We start from the raw sequence: 23800 nt of genomic DNA, 5'->3' as shown, positions 1-23800 counted from the left end.
ACTATGTCGTACTCACTATGTTCCTTAAGTTATTCAGAAATAAATGTAAGTCCTAAGGTGTTCGGAATGACCGTAAAGAGTGATTGTATATCAAGGGTCACGAACATATATTCATCAGTAATGCCATTGCAATTAAAACAATCATATAGTTCTATTAAGAACTGTTTGGAGTCCCTCAATACAAACTTATTCTTGTTCAGTACTTGCCTCAGATGTTTCTCTATGTATACAGAGATGTGCTCAGTGACCCTTCCACGGCCAGAGACAATTGGTCTCATGGGTGGGTCACTGGCATTCTTATGTAATTTTGGCAGGCCATGTATAACTGGAATCAAGGGTGTTTTCACTAGAAGGTATTCATGTAAATCACAATCAATTAAACCACTCTTATGAATGTCTGATAGGATGTTATGTACATATAAAATGACTTCTTTTACTGCTGATAACTCAGTCTCTTTATAAAATTTATCATGCAGCATACTAGACATAGAATCATAGTAGTGTAGGGTATTCATCACTACAATACAACCACCTTTATCAGCAGGTCTAGTAATGATTCTATGGTCCTGTTGTAGTCTCTTAAGACTCTGCCTCTCTTGGTATGTTAAATTATCATATTTTCTTAAAATCCTACCTGATTTGGTTCAATTGTAATAGTTGTATATCTCATCTTCTGTGAGCCTAAAATAGGCTTCAACAAGTGGATGATGTACAGGTGTATACTCACTTAATTTTTTAAACACCAATGTATCATTTGAATATGCTGTAATATCAGAACCTCCAAAATGGAGTTTCAGCATTACATTCCTGCAATAAAGTTTCAAGTCAATAATTGTATCTGTTAACTTACTGTGTGTTTCGGGTATAAAGCTAAGCCCTTTTCTCAATAAGTTGAAATCATCTTGTGAGAGTGCAACATCAGATAGATTGTGTACTATGTTTTGTCTGTTCTGTTCCGCATCTTTTTCAAAGTGCGGTTCTGTTGAAACTCCCCTGAGAGTTTCCTTTTCTGCCTGCCACGACTCATAGACCTTGCCCTTCTCGGGCCTTTCTCCAGTCGAATTGGCAGGGGAAAAGACACGTGTGGATTGGCATCCAGACTAACATATCCCCCCACATTCTTCCTAACTTTAGGTCTAACCACAGAATCAGTAAGTAGGCAAGGTACAGAATCATATCACACATTGGAATATTAGATATCAGGCCGAATGACAATAGTGACAGGAAAAATACAGACTCTGACAATGCAATATGCTCTACCACTGACTCAGTGGATGTCATCCATATCATACATCCGAGTGTAAGTGAGACCAATAATTTATATCCTGCAGTCAAGATTGTAAAGGATAAACCTTGCCTAAAACCTAAAAGATGTGGAACAGAACATACAAAACATAGTACACAATCTATCTGATGTTGCACTCTCACAAGATGATTTCAACTTATTGAGAAAAGGGCTTAGCTTTATACCCGAAACACACAGTAAGTTAACAGATACAATTATTGACTTGAAACTTTATTGCAGGAATGTAATGCTGAAACTCCATTTTGGAGGTTCTGATATTACAGCATATTCAAAGGATGCACTGGTGTTTAAAAAATTAAGTGAGTATACACCTGTACATCATCCACTTGTTGAAGCCTATTTTAGGCTCACAGAAGATGAGATGTACAACTATTACAATCGAACCAAATCGGGTAGGATTTTAGGAAAATATGATAATTTAACATACCAAGAGAGGCAGAGTCTTAAGAGACTACAACAGGACCATAGAATCATTATTAGACCTGCTGATAAAGGTGGTTGTATTGTAGTGATGAATACCCTACACGACTATGATTCTATGTCTAGTATGCTGCATGATAAATTTTATAAAGAGACTGAGTTATCAGCAGTAAAATAAGTCATTTTATATGTACATAACATCCTATCAGACATTCATAAGAGTGGTTTGATTGATCGTGATTTACATGAATACCTTCTAGTGAAAACACCCTTGATTCCAGTTATACATGGCCTGCCAAAATTACATAAGAATGCCAGTGACCCACCCATGAGACCAATTGTCTCTGGCCGTGGATGGGTCACTGAGCATATCTCTGTATACATAGAGAAACATCTGAGGCAAGTACTGAACAAGAATAAGTTTGTATTGAGGGACTCCAAACAGTTCTTAATAGAACTATATGATTGTTTTAATTGCAATGGCATTACTGATGAATATATGTTCATGACCCTTGATATACAATCACTCTTTACGGTCATTCCGAACACCTTAGGACTTACGTTTATTTCTGAATATCTTAAGGATCATAGTGAGTACGACATAGTGAAGATTGATTTATTGGTACACTTCCTGGAACTAGTATTGGAAAACAATTTTTTTGTTTTCAATGACATCATATACAAACAGGTAGATGGCGTAGCTATGGGCACTTCTTGTGCCAATAGCTACGCCAACATGTTCCTTGCACATTGGGAACAGCATATCTTGTTCTGTGAGACATTATTTAAAGAACACGTTAAGTTCTATCGACGTTTTGTCGATGATGTGTTTGTGATATGGAATGGCACTTTAGAACAACTTCAATTGATGCACACTATCATGAATAATCTAATTGATTGTCTCAAATTTACAATGCAGTTTTCATATAACAGAACTGAATTCCTGGATTTGTATATTGAAAAACTTCCAAATGGTCTTATTAATACAGGAGTGTACAGGAAACCATGTCATGTTAATACCCTGCTCATGAGATCGAGTATGCACCCTCCTTTTGTATTCAGGAATGTTATGGTAGGTCAGGCCATTAGAGCATCAAGGCTAAATCCTTTGGAGGCAGGCTTTGTATCTGAACTAGGGGACCTTAAAAGTAGACTTTTGCAGAGAGGATACAATATTAATGAAATTGATCCTTCTCTGGAACGAGCCTTAGGACTACGTAACACCGTAGCTACACCATATTTTGGACGTCACAGTTCCAACACCCAGGTGAATAGGGAGCACATGTCATCTCATGTTAAGTTCTCAACATATTATTCATCAGATAATAATGAGATTAGAGATCTCATCAATAAATATTGGTCCATCATGCATGTTGATCCTAAATTAAGAGTCATAGTTGGTGAAACTCCCAGTTTTTTGTACAAGAATAAGAACAACCTTAAAAAGATGCTATGCTATCCTAAGTATGGAACCGTAAACAAAGTAGCAGGACATACTAAACCGTGTGGTAGATGTAATTTCTGTCAATTTATTAATGAAGACAGCAACTTTTTACATCCTGATACGCTTGTCACTTATGAAATAAATGTGGAGGCTGACTGTATGACCACTAATGTGGTATATTTGGCCACCTGTCAGATCTGCTCCCACTTTTATGTTGGGAAAACCAACCGATCATTAAGGGACAGAATGAGGGAACACATCTATCACATAAGGAAGGGTTCACCTTATAATGCCCTAGCGAAACACGTCAATCTTGCAGGAAGATCGCACTGTTTTTGTTTTAGAGTACTTGAAACTATAGTTCCAGCAATAAGAGGTGGTGATATTAGGACGCATACAGAGAACAAGGAATGTGACTGGATAGTTCGACTTAGGGCAGATAAAGGATCTGGCCTCAATGATAGAGCCTTGATAAAACCGAGACTAAGAACACGTAGGCATATTAAATAGATTGTATCTGCTTTCTCCAGTGACATCTGTACTAGCATTTTATCTCATTTTTCTCCCCCCCCCCTCCAATACTCACTTTCATTTATGACATTTCTCACACAGGTTCGCTATTTTTCATGTCATTCCATTTGAAATGTAGTTGACTAGGATTTTTTGTATCCTTAGGATAGGCATTGTTTGAGCATTTAATATTCATTTGATTTGTGATTTCAGGACATATATTTTGTATATTCAACTGGTTATTCATTACATGCATTCTTATTGTATTTACTTGTTTGACCACTAGAGGTGATCATACAATAGAACTAGTTTACGTTCTTTTCATTGTAATCACTTGTTTGACCACTAGAGAATTTAGCTTTTTTCTTCCCCCCCCCCCTTCAACACTCACTTTTATTCATGATATTTCTTATGCAGGTTATATATATCTTTCATGCCATTTAATTTGGAAATGTAGTTGACTGGGATTTTCTGTATTTTCAGGACAGGCATTGTTTGAGCATTTAACATCTATATGATTTGTGATTTTTATGATGTCTATCCAACTTGTTATTCATTCATTATATGTATCCTCGTTGTAATTACTTGTTTGACCACTAGAGGTGATCATACAAAAGAATCAGTTTATGTTTTCTTTATTGTAATTACTTGTTTGACCACCAGAGGTGATCATATAAAAGAACCATTTTAAGTTTTTTATTTATTTTAACTTAGATCTGAAGCTGTGTTAACAGTGAAAGTGCTCATCTTTAAATAAATACTCATTCTTTTTACATAGTTGGTCTTGAGATACTCTTCATTTTTTGGACCTGTTTTACTCCTGCAACCTCCAACTTGATTTTACTTTTAGGACTTAGTTGTATGTGACAACTGGAGGTGAGCCAGTTTCAGGTATGTCTTGATGGGGAGATGGAGGGGAGAGAGGGGTAAAGTTAGAGCTAAAGTTATCGGCCAGTAGGTTAGCTATAGCTTCTGTCTCAGTGTGGGTAACACCATTCACAATCAGCTCAGCGCATTGCTGTGTTGTGCTTTTCAGATTTTGAACATAACTCTAAAATGCCTTGTGATTGTCTTTGGCTTGGGTAGATATTTTAGCCTCAGACTTGGCTTTGTTGGATTTTATTAAGCTCCTGAATTGTTTCTTTATTTCAATGACAAGGCTCTAACATTCTTGGAATTACTCTTCTTACTGTTAGTCAAAATTTATATTCCTTTTGTTATAAAGCTTGTTGATATTATGGTTCCACCATGTTATTTTATGATATACTCATTCAAGCTAACCACACCTCTCAGCATGGGCCCTTATTCTGGATAATGGAACTAGTTTGTTATAAAGGCAGCTTGTAAACTGGACACTCAGCAGCAAAATAACTAAAGAACTGCCTCCCAATTGTTTTGTGTTGTAGAGAGGCTGAACATACAATCATATAACACGCACAGCAGTGTGTCCAGCCTCTAATCCATAATATATTGCAAGCATTCCTGCCTCTGATTCCTTTCCATGGCCTTTTCACTGCAAATACTTGACCTAGGCCCTCCCCAGCCAAGAAGATCAATCATAGAATCCTTAGATCTTTACTCCTTAACTGTCTCACTGATGACCAGTCTGTTTCCATAGTTTTTGAAGTACCAAACATTTTGGACATTAAATGACACTGATGACAAATGCTAATGATTAGATTAACAAGCAGTATCTTGAACTACAACAGCTAACCAGGTTTTGTCTTACTTGGGTAAATATCCAAGGAAGAAGTATTTGATTACATGAACAGTTAAGTGAGGTGAATGACATTACAATTGTGCGCACTGATAACTAACATAGTTTCAATCACTGAGTGTAGCTGTTTAGGCATAATTTTAACTTTTATTTCTGATTTCTAATATCTTTTTCATGCAGCTGCAGAATTTTGTAAACGCATACGACAGCTTGAAGTTTCCATTAAAGATCAACCTATTGTACTGACTGTGGTAGAAGGTGCATCTTCATCTGGAAAGGTAAAGGTTTGGCTCTGTATTTTGGGTTTATCAGTATGATCAGATATCATCACTATACATACTCATTAGCAACGCACTCATTTAATCTTGAATTACTCCTGAGTGTTTGGAACAGAAGGCATGGCTAGGATGGCTTTGGAAGAAGACAGCATAGTGTAGTGTATGTAAAAGTAGAGCTGTGTGAGGTACTAATCTTACAGTAAGTCTTCAAGGAGAGGTCATTATAGCAGTAAATCATAACATTTGAGTTTACTGACCACTGAAGCAGTATTAGCTGGCTCTTTCATTTGCAGCTGTTTCCTTCACTGAAAAGGCCAGGCTGGTATTGCATCTAGGTAGTGATGATAGATAAAATGATATATCCCTGCATACAACAGCACTTTATTTATCTCTTAATTTATTTAAGATGGGTGAACCTCCATAATGACTATGTGTTTGTGGAAGACAAGTTGTATAGCTGTAGATGTAGAATAGTTCATGTAATAATGTAAGAAAACTATGAACTTCCTAATACAGACTATTTACAATACAGTTGTAGGAGTAAACATATGACAACATAAACTAATAAACAACTTTCAACATTCCTAAAACAGTTGGGGGAAGGAGAGAGGGAAGTATTAATGCTAAGATGACATCCCTTTGAAGATCCACTGTCACACACCAAAAACCATTGTGCGATCAATGAGTTAAGGGACAACATCAATTACAACCTGATAATACTCCTATGTCACTCTAAGTACTTGTTACTGTTATTTTCTAATCATTTATTCTCAAAAATGGCCTTACAAAACAATGTGATCTCGTATTGTACTCAAAGTTATCGTAAACCTGGGACTTCAGTATGGCACAAGCATGAAATTCTCGCTTCTCCTCTGTGCCGCTTGATAAAGTAATACAAAAGTTGGCACGGAAGGAAGATATTATTTCTTGTTAAAAGCAGCATCTGCAGCAACATAGTGCTCTACCATTTGTTTGTGTCTTTCGGCTTTTCCCGGTTAGGGGTCGCCACAGTGGAACTCCGGTCCGCTAATGATTGGCAGTAAATTTTTACGTGCTGGCTTGCTGGGCCTAATGCACAACCTTCAATGAAGAAACACCCATTCACGCATGTCGTCACACAGAAGACGCTCTAACTAAGAATCGAACGGGCAACGTCTAACTGTAAGGCAACAACGCTACCTCAGCATCACCACTGGGTGAAAACTTCATACACAGTGAAGAAAAGTAAAAAGAAAGACCTTGTAGGCAGTTGTTACAGCAATCTCTAGGGAACAAAATGAAGGACCTGGTAGGCAGTTGTTACAGCAATCTCTAGGGAACAAAATGAAGGTGATGGCAGTGAAGACTAAACCCTCAGAGGTCAAGCCACCAGGGGGAAGAAGAAATAACCCTAAAAGATGATTTTATGGAAGTATGGAAGATAAATTCCAGAATGTAACACTATGTTAAAGTGATGGGCAAAACTATAGGAGTGGTGACTTAAGTTGTCAATGAGCACTCAGACCTTTTGCAATTGATGATTAAACAGAACAAAATGCTCAAGGGTATGTTGGCAGCAATCAATGCTAAAATTAGAATTTTGGAAGCTACTCTCACAGATCATGAGGACAATTGAAGGGTGAGACTGTTTTACCCCTTTTTACAGAATCAACTGGAAAACTGGACATGCATTCAGGAAGGAGAGATTTTAACAGGGGGAAACTCACAGAGCTGGCTGGAATCCAGTGCATTCTCTTAACAGTCCTGCTTTTCCCCATCTTAATTCACTTCAGCTCATACAGTTTTAAGGAAAAGATTTATGGAAACTTGGCTTAAGGATGAGCTAATAAGGCACTAGAATTTATATTGAGCAGGATTACTCGGTGCATACCTGTAAGAGAAGGTTAGCCTTCATACCTGTCCAGAAGATGTGCAAGCTTAAAGGTTTCCAGTTCAGATTAAATTATCTGGCCACTATTCAAATATTTTTTCCACAAGAGTCCCAAATCCTTTACCACACCAGCTGATGCATTTGAGGTTCTGGAAGAGAGGAGAACACCAGGTGCACCTTCTGGGTCAGTCACACAACTATCATCACTCAAAGGGATGAACAATCTGTCCTGAGAGCAGAATATGTACTCCCAGGAACTTTTGTCCTTTTTTCAAAAACATACTTGGCCCTAAAAGCGACAGCTTAGCTACTGCAGTTGATGCAGTATGGGGGAGGTGAAGGTGTTTCCAGTACACTGATTTTTCCTTTCCAGGAAGCATATCAGTCCCTGAACTTCATGAGATGTTCTTAATGGGGACATATTTCAGAAGACTGTTGTGATTCTTTTCATTCAGGAGTTAACTCATAGTGGAAGAGGGAAGTTTCCCTAGCTAAACTGCTTAGTATGGGACTTTTTCTGGCAAGTCATTTTGTAACACAATGGCATTGGCCATGTGGAGATGTATTGTAGGGCTGTTAGTACTTGGCATTATGAGGGGGGGGGGGTCATATAAGACAGACAGCAAGTTGAAGTAAAGATAGAAAAATAAGGAGAAAGGAAAGAATCTAGACTTGTATTTTTTCCTTCGGTCAGTGATATAACTATGTTAATTAGAACTATAACAGGTACTAACTCTGGGGTGCAAGATGACTTGGTGGAGCTTTTATATAAGGGCTTAGTATGACCCTGGGCAAGCATCCACCTTTCTAGCAGAGGGTTGATTAGATTTATCTCTCAACATGAGTGAGAAAGGAGGCAGTTATTAAACATAACAGGAATTTACAACTAAGGAGCAGATTAGCTGTATGAAGGGCTTGAACAGTTAAGAGCCACTGTTGATAAACGTCTTAGTCAAGGTGAAGGAGGACACGCCAGTATTAATACTCCATTCATATTTTCAATCCTGGCATTGTTTTAATCTTCATGATGGGGAATCATAACTCAGTGGTCAACCCTGCTGATTCCAGATGGAGGTTTAAGTTGAAAATTGGAATGTTGTACAGAGAAGACTGATGGAAATATCACAGCTCATTTATGATTGTGTGGTTTTATCTCGCAGCTTAAAGTAAACCATTTAAAAAAACTGGATGGGGGGACAGAGAAATAACTGTCTCTATGGGCAGACTTTGCTACATCTTTCTGAAGGCAGTTTGCTCTGATGCCGAGAAGGGACTGTGCCATCTTTGGAAAGTTGCTTCTTTTGTAAATAGTTAGGTTGTTTCACACTGCATTACCATGTTCAGACAGTTATTTTTTGTTTACTTCAGATAAATGAAGTGAAATTTTGGAATTTTGTATATGTCCAGTCTGCCACTGTGGGTTTCTTAGGTTGTTGTGGTTTGTCTTTCGGCTTTTCCCAGTTAGGGGTCGTCTCTTAGGTAAGTAGGATTAATAAGAAATGTGCAATGCAATGCACTGGCAAGGAGGTTTATTGCAGACAACAGGAAAAAGAAGTAGTAATTCTACCTGGAGTGTTTGGGAGACCCTAATGAGAAGGGGTTTTGTAAGCGCAAACGTCAGAAGGCTAGAAAATGTAACATTTGTGAAGAATTTCTCTGGAATGGTGTCAGTTGAGATACTCTCCTGGAATGGCAATGGGTTGACTAACGTGATAAAGAAAAGCCTATAAAGAATCTATAGTATAGTAGGGAGGGACAGAATAAAGATAGCCATGTTTCAAGAAATGCATCCAAGGATAGAAGAGCACAGAAAGTTAACCCATAGGGGATATAAGGTCTTGGCCCATAATCAATACATCAGTTGCCAGATGGAGATAGGTAATGACTGTAGTGGATCAGAAGCTTGGGCTGAAAGTTGATGCAACACTACAGGATGAACATGGTTGTTAAGCAGGCTAGAGGGGCAATTACTAGGGAATGACATTGACTTTAACCTCATTCTACCTTCTGCCAAAATCCAAATATCTTTTTATAAGATCTATCCTACTAAAGGTGGTTCAATTTTAGGAGGGAATCTTATTATTGCAGGAGACTGGAATATGAGGATGCAGAAAATAAAGGGAGGGCAAGAAAGTATCACTGCTCGAATGGCAAGTCAGATTATAAGATTTTTTAGGATAGCGGCTCCTTGGACCTTAAAGTGGAATGGGGCTGAAATGGGTTATACCTATTTAAGCCATAAGTGGTGATCAGTGTTAAGGTTAGACCAAATACTTGTACTTCAGCAGCATTTGGAATTTATAGAACAGGTGGATATAAGCTGTTTATTATAGTCTGATCTTGCAAGTTTGTTAATAAATCTTAAGGTTCCTACAGGTGAGAAGAGGAGGCATTTATGGAGATTAGATTTCTTGAGTATTTACAAGACAAGAAATTTTTTTCATGACAAATTCAAGAAGCTTCTCTTAAATTTAATAGATGGGATGGCAGAAATTTCTCTTTCAGAGTGGGACATTTTAAAAGACAGATTCAGACAAGGGGTGACATTTATGCTAAGGAAAGAGAAAGTCAGAAGGAAAATTTGTGAACTAGAGATGACCATAAGAGTTACATCTGAGGGACAACTATTTGGGAATTCAGGAAAAGCAAAAGCTGAGAAAACTAGGAACTTAAATCCTAATTGCAATAATAGAGTGATGAAAGAATATTAACCATAAAGACAGCAGTTAAGAAAATTTATATATTTAATTCTAAGGCCTTGGTTAGAGCACTGGCTGCCAGATCAAGTCAGCAGAAGGTAGACAGATCTGTATAAGAACTAAAAGATGAAGAAGGGAGCAAACTACTTTTGACTCTTGAGGATATCAAAAAACTGTTTCAGCAATTTTATGCCAAGTTATACAGAAGAGAGTCAGCAGTGGTCAACAGACTAGGTAAAGTTCAGCAGTATTTTGTGCTTCTAGAACTCCAAGTCCTCTCAGGACAAAAAGGAAAAGCTTACAATGAGAATTACAAAGGAAGAGGTCCATCAGGCAATAAAGAATCAGTGGGGAGGAAAATCCCCAGGAAAAGATGGTATAACAATACAAGTGTGGAGGATAGAGATAGAAAAAAATAGTCTCCATATGGGCTAAATTATTTAATCATGTTTTTTTTTTTAAAGCATGAAATGCCCCTCTCATGGAAAAAGGGCCTACTTGTAGTCCCTCAGAGGGAAGGCTAAGACTCTAAACTGCCTGGGTCATACCATACATTCACAATTTTGATCCATGATTAGTAAGTTTTTATGGCTATCCTGACAGAGGATGGCAATAACACTGCCTCGAATAATAAATATGGTTTCAAATGATTTTTTTTCAGTCTCGCTGCTTTTTGATACTTTTGCGGGCATCACATCGGTGCCTAATTTAAGTACCACACTTTTACTGCAATATTTATTTTACACTTCTCTGAAAAGATCTCTAACCGAGCTTCGTTTCAGCAAATTCTGCATGCCATGCTTTCATATTCTGTGCACTCTACCATTACACATTGTGCCCATAAATAAATCAGTTCTATGATGCTTTTGAATCACATGCAATATTTTCATCTGTAGTTATTTCTCCCATTTTGCACAGTTCAGTGAAATTAAAGAATGAATGTTGCATGTCCAGTCACCCGGTGGTGTGAACCTTGGCTCTAGGTGATGGTGATAACTAATGTGACTCCCCAACCTCATGTAAACATGGGAAAAATCTGCTTTGATGACAAAGCTGATGCCAATTTCTTTTACCACAGCTTTTATGTAGTGGACCTAATACCTGTCTTTTTATCATGCTGATAACATCTTGTGTACATCTTATGAAAAGATTGTTTTTTGGGCTTGTTTTCACTTTATTTTCACCAGATTTTCTTTCTTTGCCTTCACAATTTTTACACACTTCAAAATCTTACATTAGCTCTTTTACTTGTTAAAAATAATTTTACTTACTCTGCATACATCTATTGCTTTATTCAATATAAACTTTGCTTCTTGTAGCAATGTACATTTCATTTCATCATTCTGAATACACACCACACACACACACACACACACACACACACACACACACACACACACACACACACACACACACACACACATACAAAATAATATCTCATACTGCTCGATCAAATAACTCACAAAACTCATTTTTTTGGCGCATTTATTTATAAAAAATGGTGGATATGTGGTAGCTTTATTTCTTAGCTTAAAACAATTCTGAAACTTCTATTTCATCACTGAGTTCATTGTTCATCAAAATATGTTCTTTTTTCTCACTGTCGCTCTCCCTCTTAAAACTCAAATGTTTTATATATTTTAATCACTTCTTGTTCTGTTACATACAGAAACATGGCACTCTGGGCATTCTTATGGTTTTAGCTGTTCCTACTACAATTGGGAACAAATCAAATCTCTAGGTCCCCAATGTCTAATTCTCAGGCAAACTGCACTGAAGAGATATTTCCTGGAAGCTGCTTTTGTAGCATGCACCATATCTCAACAAGTAAACTCATCTTGTTCTCATGACACAATATGACATTTGGGTTCATAAAAAAAGAAAAAAAAACCATCAGCGCAAGATGTCGTGCCATCAGCTCCTTAGCATACGCAGCTATTAAGATTATGCAACAGTACACAAGAAATCAGAGCATGTGGTTTATATATTAGTAGTCTAACTGCCATAAAGGTACCAATTAGTTAAAAAGCAATATCATATATTATAGGTCTGATACTTAATCCCTCTGTTCAAAAATCCTTAGCCCCCTTACTCACTGTCCCTAGCTGCAGTGGTAGTGAAGCCCTCACCTAGCTCTAAGCTGGGTCTTTCTCTATACTCTTTTGTATCAAATAAATGGAAATAAACTATGCTGGTTACACCTTTTCCAGCATGCAACAAATTTTGGATAATCTGTGTAGCCACATATATTCCTGGTTGTATGGAATTAACCTTGGCTACCCACTAAGTACTGAATTACTCTTTAAGGTCAGTTTAGAAACTATCAAGTCTGTGCAGGATGAGAGATTTCACTGTAACAGTTCCTGAAGAATTTTCAAAGCCATTTATCCTTGATATTCATCCAGTGGAGACTGCTGATTATGTCCATAGTTTGATTTGAAACCTCTGAAATAAGAACATCTGCATTTGCAAGTCTGACCCTCTGAAATCCTGTATATTGCTAAGTACATAAATGTGTGTCCATTTCAGAAGAGTACAGCACAGTAAAACTATGAACCCTCTACTGTTTTCAACATAGTTTTACCCAGCAATAACCTAGTACTGGACTGCAATGACATGTTTTAGAGATATTCTTTTTAATATATTTTTTCTGGATGTTATAGACTCGCAATTATTGAGCGTTTTTGGCCTCTAGACCCCAGCCTGATCCTACTGTAAACAGCACACATGCTTCCGTATAGGGACTGGAATTGAGAGTGGTGTGCACCACTGACATCATATTATGACTGATGCATGAGTACACAGTACCTTCAGGAGGTGCATGCATGCTTCCCTGCACGTGAAATCTTTTCACTAAGCAGCGTGGGGGCTGTCCTGTTTTTAAAGCTGCCATTGCAGTAAGCTTAGACTGCTTCCCTGCCCCCAGGATGAGAGAGCCCATGAAGACCGCTCACTCCTACTCTCCCCAATGGTCTCTCCAGTGTCCATGCTACTAATAAAAGACAGGTTGTGTGAGGCACAGTAAAGGCTTTATCTCTCTGTACCATGGAGCTGGTTAGAAGATGGTATGTTTTTGATCTCCCTTTCCATCATAATTCTCTGCCCAATGGCAGAAGTCAGAAGTACTGGCTAGTTTCAGAATATCTGAAAAATAAGTCATTAAATCATTTTCAGAGTCGCTCTTTCTCTCTGGTTTGTATTCTTTTCAGTCTTCTAAACTCACTGTAATGAGTATTTCACCTGTAAACTGTGTTCAAGATATGTTTTATAAACTCTGCTAATTTCTTGGATTCATGGCATCCCCTATCACGCATTCTTTCAGACAGTTGTGTCAGGTTTCCTGCCATTTTGTCCTGAGGTAACTGTGACTGACACACTGTCACAACACAATAAAACTGCTTACATTCTGATGTTCCAGGAAAACTACCTCTATGTAGCAAAAGCTTTTATGCTGTTTGTTTGATCCAACCAATACTTGTTTTATGGCTTTAGTGAGAAGGTAAAAAGGAAAAACTATTGTTGCCATACTGTATGGTTGTTACCTAATCAAAAGATTGGGAATGTAATATGGAGTAAAGTCAAGAGTCTGTGAGGGAACTTGTAATACAAGATTTCTCACTGACCTGACATGGTGAGCATTGAGAAGGAAGAATAGCAGAGCAAGGGACATGGCTGAAAAGGGTCTTCTTATTTTATTTATTTAATTATTACTGGTAGCTGGGTAGCTGGACTGATCAAGAAACCCTTTTCAGCCTTGACCTGGGCTGAGAAGCAACAAGCAGTGAAAACAAACGTCTGTTATACAAATTAAGATATGATGGAGAGTTAAACTTGTATAGCTGCAATACTGTAGAATTTTCTCATACAGTTCTTATCAGCATTTTTTTTCCCATTTTGTACATAAGGTCAGGGTGGATCTTCAACAGTATATTTTTTATACAGTACGAATAAGTCCATATAAACCAGCTAAGAGGCAACCACAGCTCAGCAGTAAATCCAGTATAAAGAACTGTATACAAAATACGAGATACTCCGTTTGTATAAAAAAGAATTCTAATTTTAATTTACGTACATCAGGTAAGTGCTTTTGCATAAAGCTTCATCAGACCATTAAAATTCAAAAGTTTTTCAAAGCACTCTTTGTATAGCTATCACATGTTAAAATTCATTAATCAATTAAGCATTTAAATCTACACACTCAAATTAAAAACGTCACTAAGAATTCATACCTTGCCCTTCAAAATAAACGCTCAAAAACTGTAGGAGTTATTCCCAAAAAAGTATTACTTACTCTCCTACTACTAAAATATGTGCAAATTCAAGTCATAGAAAATTCAAGTCATAAAAAATACTTAACATAGTCAAACTTCAGAATTCCTGTGTATTATTATTAATTGTGCATATACAAGTGATGCCTACAAAACTAATACCCGGCATTTTTATATACATAGTATGCATATATCCCACTATACAACTTCTTAATCGTGGAGAAATGCTAATATTAATGTTCTACATAACTAATAATGTAAGCTAATAATACAACGTATACTACATAGTGATGTGCAATATGAATTTAAGTATAAAGATATAAAGAATACATGCACATCACTATCTGATATGTGGAAAACTACCTTGAACTCCAACGTTGTACTTAGTATAATTTCAAAATAATGTGCACCTTCAGGTTAATATTCTCGGAGCCAAGAAATACATGCACCACTATCAAATATGCGGAACTACTTTGAATTGACGCACTATATCTAGCATCCTACTCTGGAATATCTTTTATACTTGAAATAAGAACATCCTGGCTAGATTATTCAATATGCCAGATATAATCTATGCGTAATATATAATACAGAATGGTGTAGTGGTAAGCTACCATACCATAATACACGCCTTCTGACCATGTGGTATACCTGGCTGTGTGCCAGAGATGTCAATCATTTTATATCGGTAAAACCGACAGAGCATTTCGGAATAGAATTAGAGAACATCTATATGCTGTTAGGATAGGCCATATTACTAATGCTTTGGCTAAACATATTATGGCACAAGGACAGGAGCATACCTTCCGGTTTATGGTTATAGATCATACTATTCCCTTAAAGAGAGAGAGTAATATACGAAATAATACAGAAAAGAAAGAAATTAATTGGCTCATGAGAATGAGGGCGGACAAAGGTAAAGACTTAAATGACAGAGCCTCAATTAAACCTGCCCTAAGAGCTAGACCGCTAGCTATAAGATAGCCATTTCATACAAGAAGTATAGGACATGAATTTTTCCTTGCATAACAACTGGTATATACACATGTTAAAACCTTTATAAATTTAGTCATTTGAAAATAATATAAAATGTATTTATACACACTACTTGGCATATAATTATATTATGTAAGCTTATATATATTAATAGATATATTAACTGGCATTGTAGTTCTAGATGTTTTTGATATTGTACATGGTCTTTGTCATTGGCCAAAAAATTCTGTAAATGTAATATGTAGGATGCGGCTATATGAAAATCTCCGTCTTACCTGGGTGTTTTGAATGCACCTAGCGGTGTATCAAGTTTATATTATAGATCATGTCCACATAGTTTACTTCAAGTGGAAAGGAATGTGTATATTCTCAGTTGCAATGCATATATCTCTAGTCTCTGAGTTATAGTCAGAAGGCGTGTATTATGGTATGGTAGCTTACCACTACATCATTCTGTATTGTATATTAAGCATAGATTATATCTGGCATATTGAATAATCTAGCCAGGATATTATTATTTCAAGTATATAAGCTATTCCAGAGTAGGATGCTAGATATAGTGCGTCAATTCAAAGTAGTTCCGCATATTTGATAGTGATGCACGTATTTCTTGGCTCCGAGAATATTAACCTGAAGGTGCACATTATTTTGAAATTATACCAAGTACAACGTTGGAGATCAATGTGGTTTTCCACATATCAGATAGTGATGTGCAATGTATTCTTTATATCTTTATACTTAAATTCATAGTGCACATCGCTATGTAGTATACGTTGTATTAGCTTACATTATTAGTTATGTAGAACATTAATATTAACATTTTTCCACTATTAAGAAGTTGTATAGTGGGATATATGCATACTATGTATATAAAAATGCCGGGTATTAGTTTTGTAGGCATCACTTGTATATGCACAGTTAATATAATACACAGGAATTCTCAAGTTTGACTATTTTAAGCATTTTTTATGACTTGAATTTGCACATATTTTAGTAGTAGGAGAGTAAGTAATACTTTTTTGGGAATAACTCCTACAGTTTTTGAGTGTTTAGTTTGAAGGGCAAGATATGAATTCTTAGTAACGTTTTTAATTTGAGTGTGTAGTTTTAAATGCTTAATTGATTAATGAATTTTAACATGTGATAGCTATATAAAGAGTGCTTTGAAAAACTTTTGAATTTTAATGGTCTGATGAAGCTTATGCAAAAGCGCTTACCTGATGTATGTAAATTAAAATTAGAATTCTTTTTTATACGAATGGAGTATCTCGTATTTTGTATACAGTTTTTTATACTGGATTTACTGCTGAGCTATGGTTGCCTCTTAGCTGGTTTATATGGACTTATTCATATTCTAATATTTGTGAGCCGAGAGGTATTTACTCTTCTGGGGGTGTTCATATACTGTGACATAGTTTTTATACAGTTCTTATAAACCTGCAAGTTTGCATTAAGCTTTATAAATTTACATACTTTGCAATACAGTTTGAATACATTGATTTGCTTCTTAAAATTTTAGAAATGAATTTCTATGAACAAACAAAAACTCAGCTGGAAGTGAGTACATAACAGAGATTTACAGACATAGGCCTAGAGAATAAGAGAGCAAATGGGTAAGAAGAGTGAAATGGCAAAAGAAAACAGTTAATGCAGACATTTCAGGCATGATTTAAATAATGTATCTGTTATCCCTAAAGCATTTATAAACAGCTAGAGACTTCTTAAACTTGGGGTATCTAGGTTCCTGGTTTCAGGAGTTTGTTCTGGAGAGCCTGGACTGTTTGTGAAAAAGCTCTTTCAACAATTGTTTTTTTTAAACAGGGAATGGTTGAGTGGTTTAAGTTCTGGGAATTCACTGGGGGAAGACATTCCCTGATCAGGAGTTTCTTTTCATAGGGGGGCAGTAGCTATCATTTAGAATTTTATATAGCAAGATGCATATAAATTAAGTGATCCTTTCAGTAATGGGTAGCCAACTGAGGTTGTTTAGAAGGTTGCAGTAGGCAGCAAGTCAAGAGTCAGCAAGCAGGGCAAATCTGGCAGTTTTATTCTTCGCGACTTGTAGTCTTTGAGCGTTATAAGTAGAGTGTAAAGAGAATACAGGAAGACAATATTCTAGAGAGAAGGACATTCTTGGCCAATGTGCTTTGTGGGCAGTAGGAGATGCTAGTTCATTAGCCTGGTTAACACATTTAAATAAACACATGCATAAATGCCACACAAAGGAGAAACCGGTACATCACATTTAAACATATAGGGATTTTTAAGAAGGAAGAACATCTTCTGAACAAAACGTTGATCATAGCCACTAGCTGTCCTTTAATTAGCAGCTTATTTGCCTCATCCTGCTCATAGAAATTGCCATGTGCCTTTTTTATAGATGTTTGAACTCCTTAAACATTTTAGAATCGACCGTCTCCTCAAGAAGCTTGTCCCAATTACCTGGAACCCTTCCTAGAAAAAAAAAGGCCTCCTTCCATTTCTCCTGAGCCATCCAGCCTGTATTTGTTCAAATTACATCACCTTATGTTGGTATTCAGTAGTGGCAGTCCTGAGGTTCCAGTCCAATTCTCTCAACTGCTATTGTATCAGTGTTCATCAAGGTTTGATTGCCTGGCATGTGAAAAACTGATTGGATAAAGTAAACTGTGCAAGTGAGCTAATCCGTAACAGATGTCTCATATAAAATGGAAATAGAGAAAATATTTACTCTGAAAAACGTGACAAAATAACCACTAAAGTCTGTGTGAAAATGCAGGAAAGATTCATGGGTTTTGAATGTCTGTACCTGCTTAAAGTCATCAAACTGACATCTCAGAACTCATATCCTTAGTTTAAGGACCTCCATTCCTCCCATGATTTTCAAAAGGGTGGTTTAGTTGCATTACTAATTCTCCCTCTATCTAAATCTCAACAACCCCATTTATATTTTAAATTTTCTTTTTTTTTTTAAAGATCTTTATTCAAATTTAACACATTAATACAACATATTAATATTGAAAAGAACAAGCGCACAAAAAAACAAATGTAAAACAATTTACAATAGTGTCTACATCAAAACAATTAAACCTTATGATTCAAAGAAAGAAAATTAACACTATTACATTTTCAATGGGCACTGGGATGTTGTCATCACCTTAGTGTACAGAGATTTTATGAAAAGCTAAAGTGTCATACAACCACAAACAAAATGTTGAAACACAAACAAAATATTGAAACACTTCTGATGAAGTTCCTAATTTTAGAGGATAAAAGAAAGCATCTAATCTTGAAAATAACCACAGTGACTCTGCACATGACTCATGTTTTGTTTGTGGTTATCTGTCTTTCTACACATTGCTTTTTTTGTGAAGATTGTGGTTGTGACTAGAGTGTCATACCTAACACTGTGTGACAGCTGAGAGATATGCTTGCACATCCTGCATGTGTTTATGTATCATATATTTTTGTTTATATTCCTTATATTGTTTCTTATATTATTTCTAGTTTGACTGCAGTATTTATTTTTATTGTACTGTGTTAAACTATTAAAAGTCCTGTTTATAAGAAAACAAATCTGTGTCTCTTGTTGAGTCACAGGAATTAAAAAAAAATTACCTGTGATTGAGTGTGATGCTAGAGACCAGCACTTTTATTTAAAAAGAAAAGAAAACATTATAAGATTTGAAAGGGTAAACTCACTGGAACAGCATCTGACATAGAACAGACTTTTGTGTAGGAAAAGTAAATTTCATGGTATATATTGCTTATATTGTTTTTATATTATTTTTGTTTGTTTGTTTGATTGCAGTATTTACTTTTTATTGGAGTGTTTTAACTGATTAAAAGTTCTCATTAGGATGGAAGAAAGCTATGTCGTTTGGTGAATTATAGGCCTTAGAAATTAATTACCTGTGAAATGAGTGTGGAGCTATAGACTGGTATATTGTTTAAAGGGAAAATAAAACATTACAAGGTCTGCAAGAGAAAACTCACTGGAATAGCTGATACCATAGAACAGACTACTGTGTGGGAACAATTTTTCCACCCTGTTATTCAGTTCCTGTTGCATTGTGCTCGGTGGGTCTCAAGTTGGCCACCCCTCATGTTGGTTTGATTGCATACCTCCCTCCCACTCCTCTTTCACTAGTTCTTGTTAGTAAGAACAAAAGTACTATATCTTTTATGTGGAGGCACCCCCCCCTTAAACTAACTTAATTAATCTTCCATTGTATTCCACAGACACGGAATATTCAGTGCCTACATTTACCTATAGATATAACGAGGTGTTCTCTGACAAAATATCACTAAAAATGATCCCCCTTCCTATTGCAACTAAGCTAGTTATACACTGCATGCTCACAAACATCACTATTTTGCATTGATTTTCAAGCTATATTCTGTACGATTAATAGTCTCGAAAACTACACAACCTCTCACTGCAGAGTACCAGCCTGCCTTAGCGAGCCTAGGGTTGGATGTCAAAAAAGCATTTGACAGACTGAGTTGGGAATTTATGAAGAGATGTTTTGAGGTGTTTGGATTTCCACAAATATGGGCAACATTAGTACTTAATATCTGGAAAGTAGCTAGGGTTAAGTGTGGTAGTGAGCTTTGTAAAACATTTAGTCTTACAAGAAGAAATATATAAATAATGTTGTCCACTTTCACCATTATTATTTGCTTTGTACTTAGATCCTTAAGCCAGGAAGATAAGCAAGCAAGCATAATTGGACAGAAATTGAGAAATAATGATGAGAAATGAACCTTTCTGCAGACAATATAATATTATATGTTACCAATCCAGAACATGATATAAAAACTATATTTGGTGAACCAAAATATTTTTATAGAATCACTGGATGTGAAGTAAATGAAGTAAAAAGTTTTGGCACAGAGCTTCCCTTTTTAGTGGAGTCATGATAAGATATGATATTTGGGAATTTGGTTGAAACTGGATATTGAACAAGCAACTAAAGAAATGTGGAAATGAATTACTCAAAAGGTTATTAGTAAGATGAATGAACTATAAGAATTAATCGGAGCAGGTTAGGAAGGATTGGGAAGAGAGAGACTGGATAAGTAATTCACAAAGAAACAACGGGGGGATATATGTATGTCTCCCAAATATGCAACAAAATCTAGAAGATTTGGGATCTTTGTTTGGAAGTGTTTATAAGTATTTTTATACCACAGGCAGACTTCAAAGAATCTTTCCTCAGGTAGGCAGCAAATGTTGGAGATGTGATGGGGAAGAAAGAGGTAAATAAGAACATATTTTCTGTGAGTGTAATGAGTTGGCAGACTTTAAAGATTCTCTGCAGACTACTCTGTCAGAGATGCTGTGTGAATAAATTGTAGTAACTAGGGAAATGATTTTTTGAGCTGCGATACAGAATCGGAATTGCCTAGACATAGTAAGGCCTTGCTGAGTCTAATTATGATGACTGCCAAAACAGCAATTACTAGAAAATGGAAATCAAAGTCTAAACCAACTTTACTAGAAGTAGTGAAGATAGTAACAGAGATAAAACTGGAACTGGGATCATTAGAAAAGGGTAGCAGCAAATTACATAGGAAAAAATGGGAAGGGTGGGATCAATACATGCAGAGGAGGAACAAGGCTTAAAAGAAGGCAGGATATAAATGAGCTATGTAGCTATTGACTGACAATGACTTAATACGTTAAAAGTGATGTATAATGTTTGCAGCTACAGTTGTGTCGGCACAGTTTGTAATGCAAAATGTTTGCAGTTCAGATTGTGTTGTTATGGTTTATTTTCATTTATGTGAATGTAAGATTACCTATGTCATACATGATAATTTAAAAAAAGATGTTTCACGTTTAAAAAAAACTGTGCAGCTCTGAAATACCCCTTCAAATCAGCCAATCCCAAACTGCCTTGTTCAACTGGAAGAATCAGCTTATCCCACTTGACTCTTGCTGTTCTCCCCTCCCAGATAAAATTCATTAGCTCTTTATTAATTGCTATCCGCAACTTCTCCTCTGGTTGACAAAAACATACCCGACCTGTGTACAAAACCAAAGGGACTAAAAACATTTTAACTGGTTGTATCATGCTATTCATATCCATATAACAGTGCTGTCCCACTCTCTGTCATTCATGAGATACGTTTCTTCCTTTGTATCTCATGAAGTCTGATAGATGAACGTGCTCATTACTTTGAATAAATTGAATAATTTAAATCTCAAAGAAGGATTGCCTCATGTTTTTATTACTTGGTTTTGACAATGTGCATATCCTACTCTGATTAGCAGTCATCCTGCAAAATACCTACAAGAATACAATAGTGAATTACTACAAACAAAAAGTTTTTCCTTTTCATTTTACTTGTTGGTCCTGTGGGAGAGCCAACCACTTTGATGGATGTGGAAAGCTCTAAGGGAATCTACTCCTCAACAGGAAGCCTACTTTTGTTTATTTCCTAGCACTCATTGAATAGCTTTTGATTCTTTACTAAGATATTTAATCCATTCTATTGGCTTTTACAGTGATTTTATACTCTATCAGTAAGAGAGCTATTTTAGCACTGATTACTATGCTGCCATACCAGAAACCCACCATGCTGCAATTTGTGATGATAATGGTAAGCTCATGATTAATGCACCAAGTACTTGTTTGGTCCAGTTCTTGCTGGAAATTTTGAGCAACAGAATGGAATTTGATACTAGCCACTAGATCACAATCCTCCGCAAACTTTGGTTGGACTGTAAGCCCCTTATACATGGCCTCAGTAACCCTTTCAAAAAACTCAACCATTTTAATCAGGCTTATGTTGCAAATATGCCAAGCTTAGCGGCAGATGAGGCTGGATTATTAACAATTAGGATAAGAGGAGATGAGATAAAATGGTGATCTATAACTAATCTACAGGAAAGTCCCCAGGAATAGATGGTCCTGTGAATGTTTGGGAGCTAGGAAGGGAAAAACTGATAAAGATCTGGAAGGTTTTAACAGTATTTTAAAATGAGGAGAAGCACCATCATCCTGGAAGAGAGTTGTGGTGTCTATAATATCTAAAGAAGGTAAAGACCCATCAGATCCAGCTTCATATCGGCCCATGTCAATCCTAAATCAATATTATAAAATGTTTATGTCTATAATGCCTAAAAGAATGGCAATGTTGATGCCAAAATGGATAGATATGGATCAGTGTGTTTTTTGCGGAGGTGAGGCAAACACTTGTCAACATTAATAGAACAAATATATGATCCAGACGGAAGCAGAATGCAAGGAATTACCTCTTTTGTTGGTTGGTCTTGATGCTGAGAAAGCATTTGACAGAGTAAACTGGATTTTGTGAGTAGAGCAATGGGAGCATTTGCATTTCCTGATAAAATTATAAGGTTGATTAGGAGGATACATAAGGGATTGGAGGCAAAAAGTAAAGTTGGGGGGGGGGTCCTCTCTAAGTTCCATTTGAGCAGAGGAATCAGACAGGGTGGTTCTCTTTCTACTTTGTTGTTTGTGTTATTTTCTTGCCAATGGTTCTAAATATAAGGGATTCTGAAATTCAAGAATATAATTGGTATTGTATTCAAGAAAAGTTGAACTTTATTTGCAGATGATATTATGTTATACCTGATGAAAACAAAAAAGGGCATTTCAGTGTTGTGAAATCTTCTGAGACACATTCAGGTCTTTTCAGGATACAAAATTAATGATGATAAATCAAAGGCAATAACTGTAAACTATGTACCAACGCACGCATTATTTCAACAATACCCATATTTATGTGGTCACTATAAAATGAAGTACTTTGGGGTATGGATTAAAAAGGACTCTGTTGTGGATGTGACCATAGAAACAACTCATCTAGCCTGAATAATTTAAGGTAAAATTTTTTTTAATGAAAAATAAATAATACACTTAAAACATAAACTAACCTCCCGGATGAAGTGCTTTCATCTCATGAAACACCAGGACTTCATCAGAATGAAAAGGTTGATGCATCATTTCCTTGTATACTCAAATCATTAATTAAACTTTGTTCATAAGCACCAATTAACCAGATGAAATCAAGTATAAGCCTAACTCAATCACAATTCATCCAGAATAGAATTAAACAGTTTGAGTAAAAAAAATAATAAAACAATAAAAAAAATACTGTGTGTATAAAAAAATCAGTCCTGAGCACACTCAAATTATTATCTGATCTTCTACCACTACACAGTCAAACAGTACAAATAGATTTTTTGTATAAAAATGTTAAAACATGAATGAGCGAGTAAAATTAATGAATAAGTGAAATATTAAATGCTCATTGCAAAATGTATAAATTCATAATTTT

At 36.1% G+C, this 23800-nt stretch overlaps 1 protein-coding gene across 1 annotated transcript in view; it reads left to right on the top strand.

The window, feature by feature from the left end:
- LOC122811714 (E3 ubiquitin-protein ligase DTX3L-like) overlaps positions 1-23800 on the top strand; it is a 269974-nt gene that overhangs the window by 112482 nt on the left and 133692 nt on the right. Inside the window, exon 4 of the mRNA XM_044083744.1 lies at positions 5578-5675. Within this exon, the coding sequence (XP_043939679.1) occupies positions 5578-5675 (98 nt within the window). The remainder of the gene's footprint in view (positions 1-5577; positions 5676-23800) is intronic.

The sequence above is a fragment of the Protopterus annectens genome, chromosome 9.part0, assembly GCF_019279795.1.
Source record: "Protopterus annectens isolate FY-2018-M chromosome 9.part0, PAN1.0, whole genome shotgun sequence".
Taxonomy (NCBI): Eukaryota; Metazoa; Chordata; order Ceratodontiformes; family Protopteridae; genus Protopterus; species Protopterus annectens.
The sequence above is the reverse complement of the archived record's forward strand: the minus strand, read 5'-3'. Positions and strand labels throughout refer to the sequence as shown.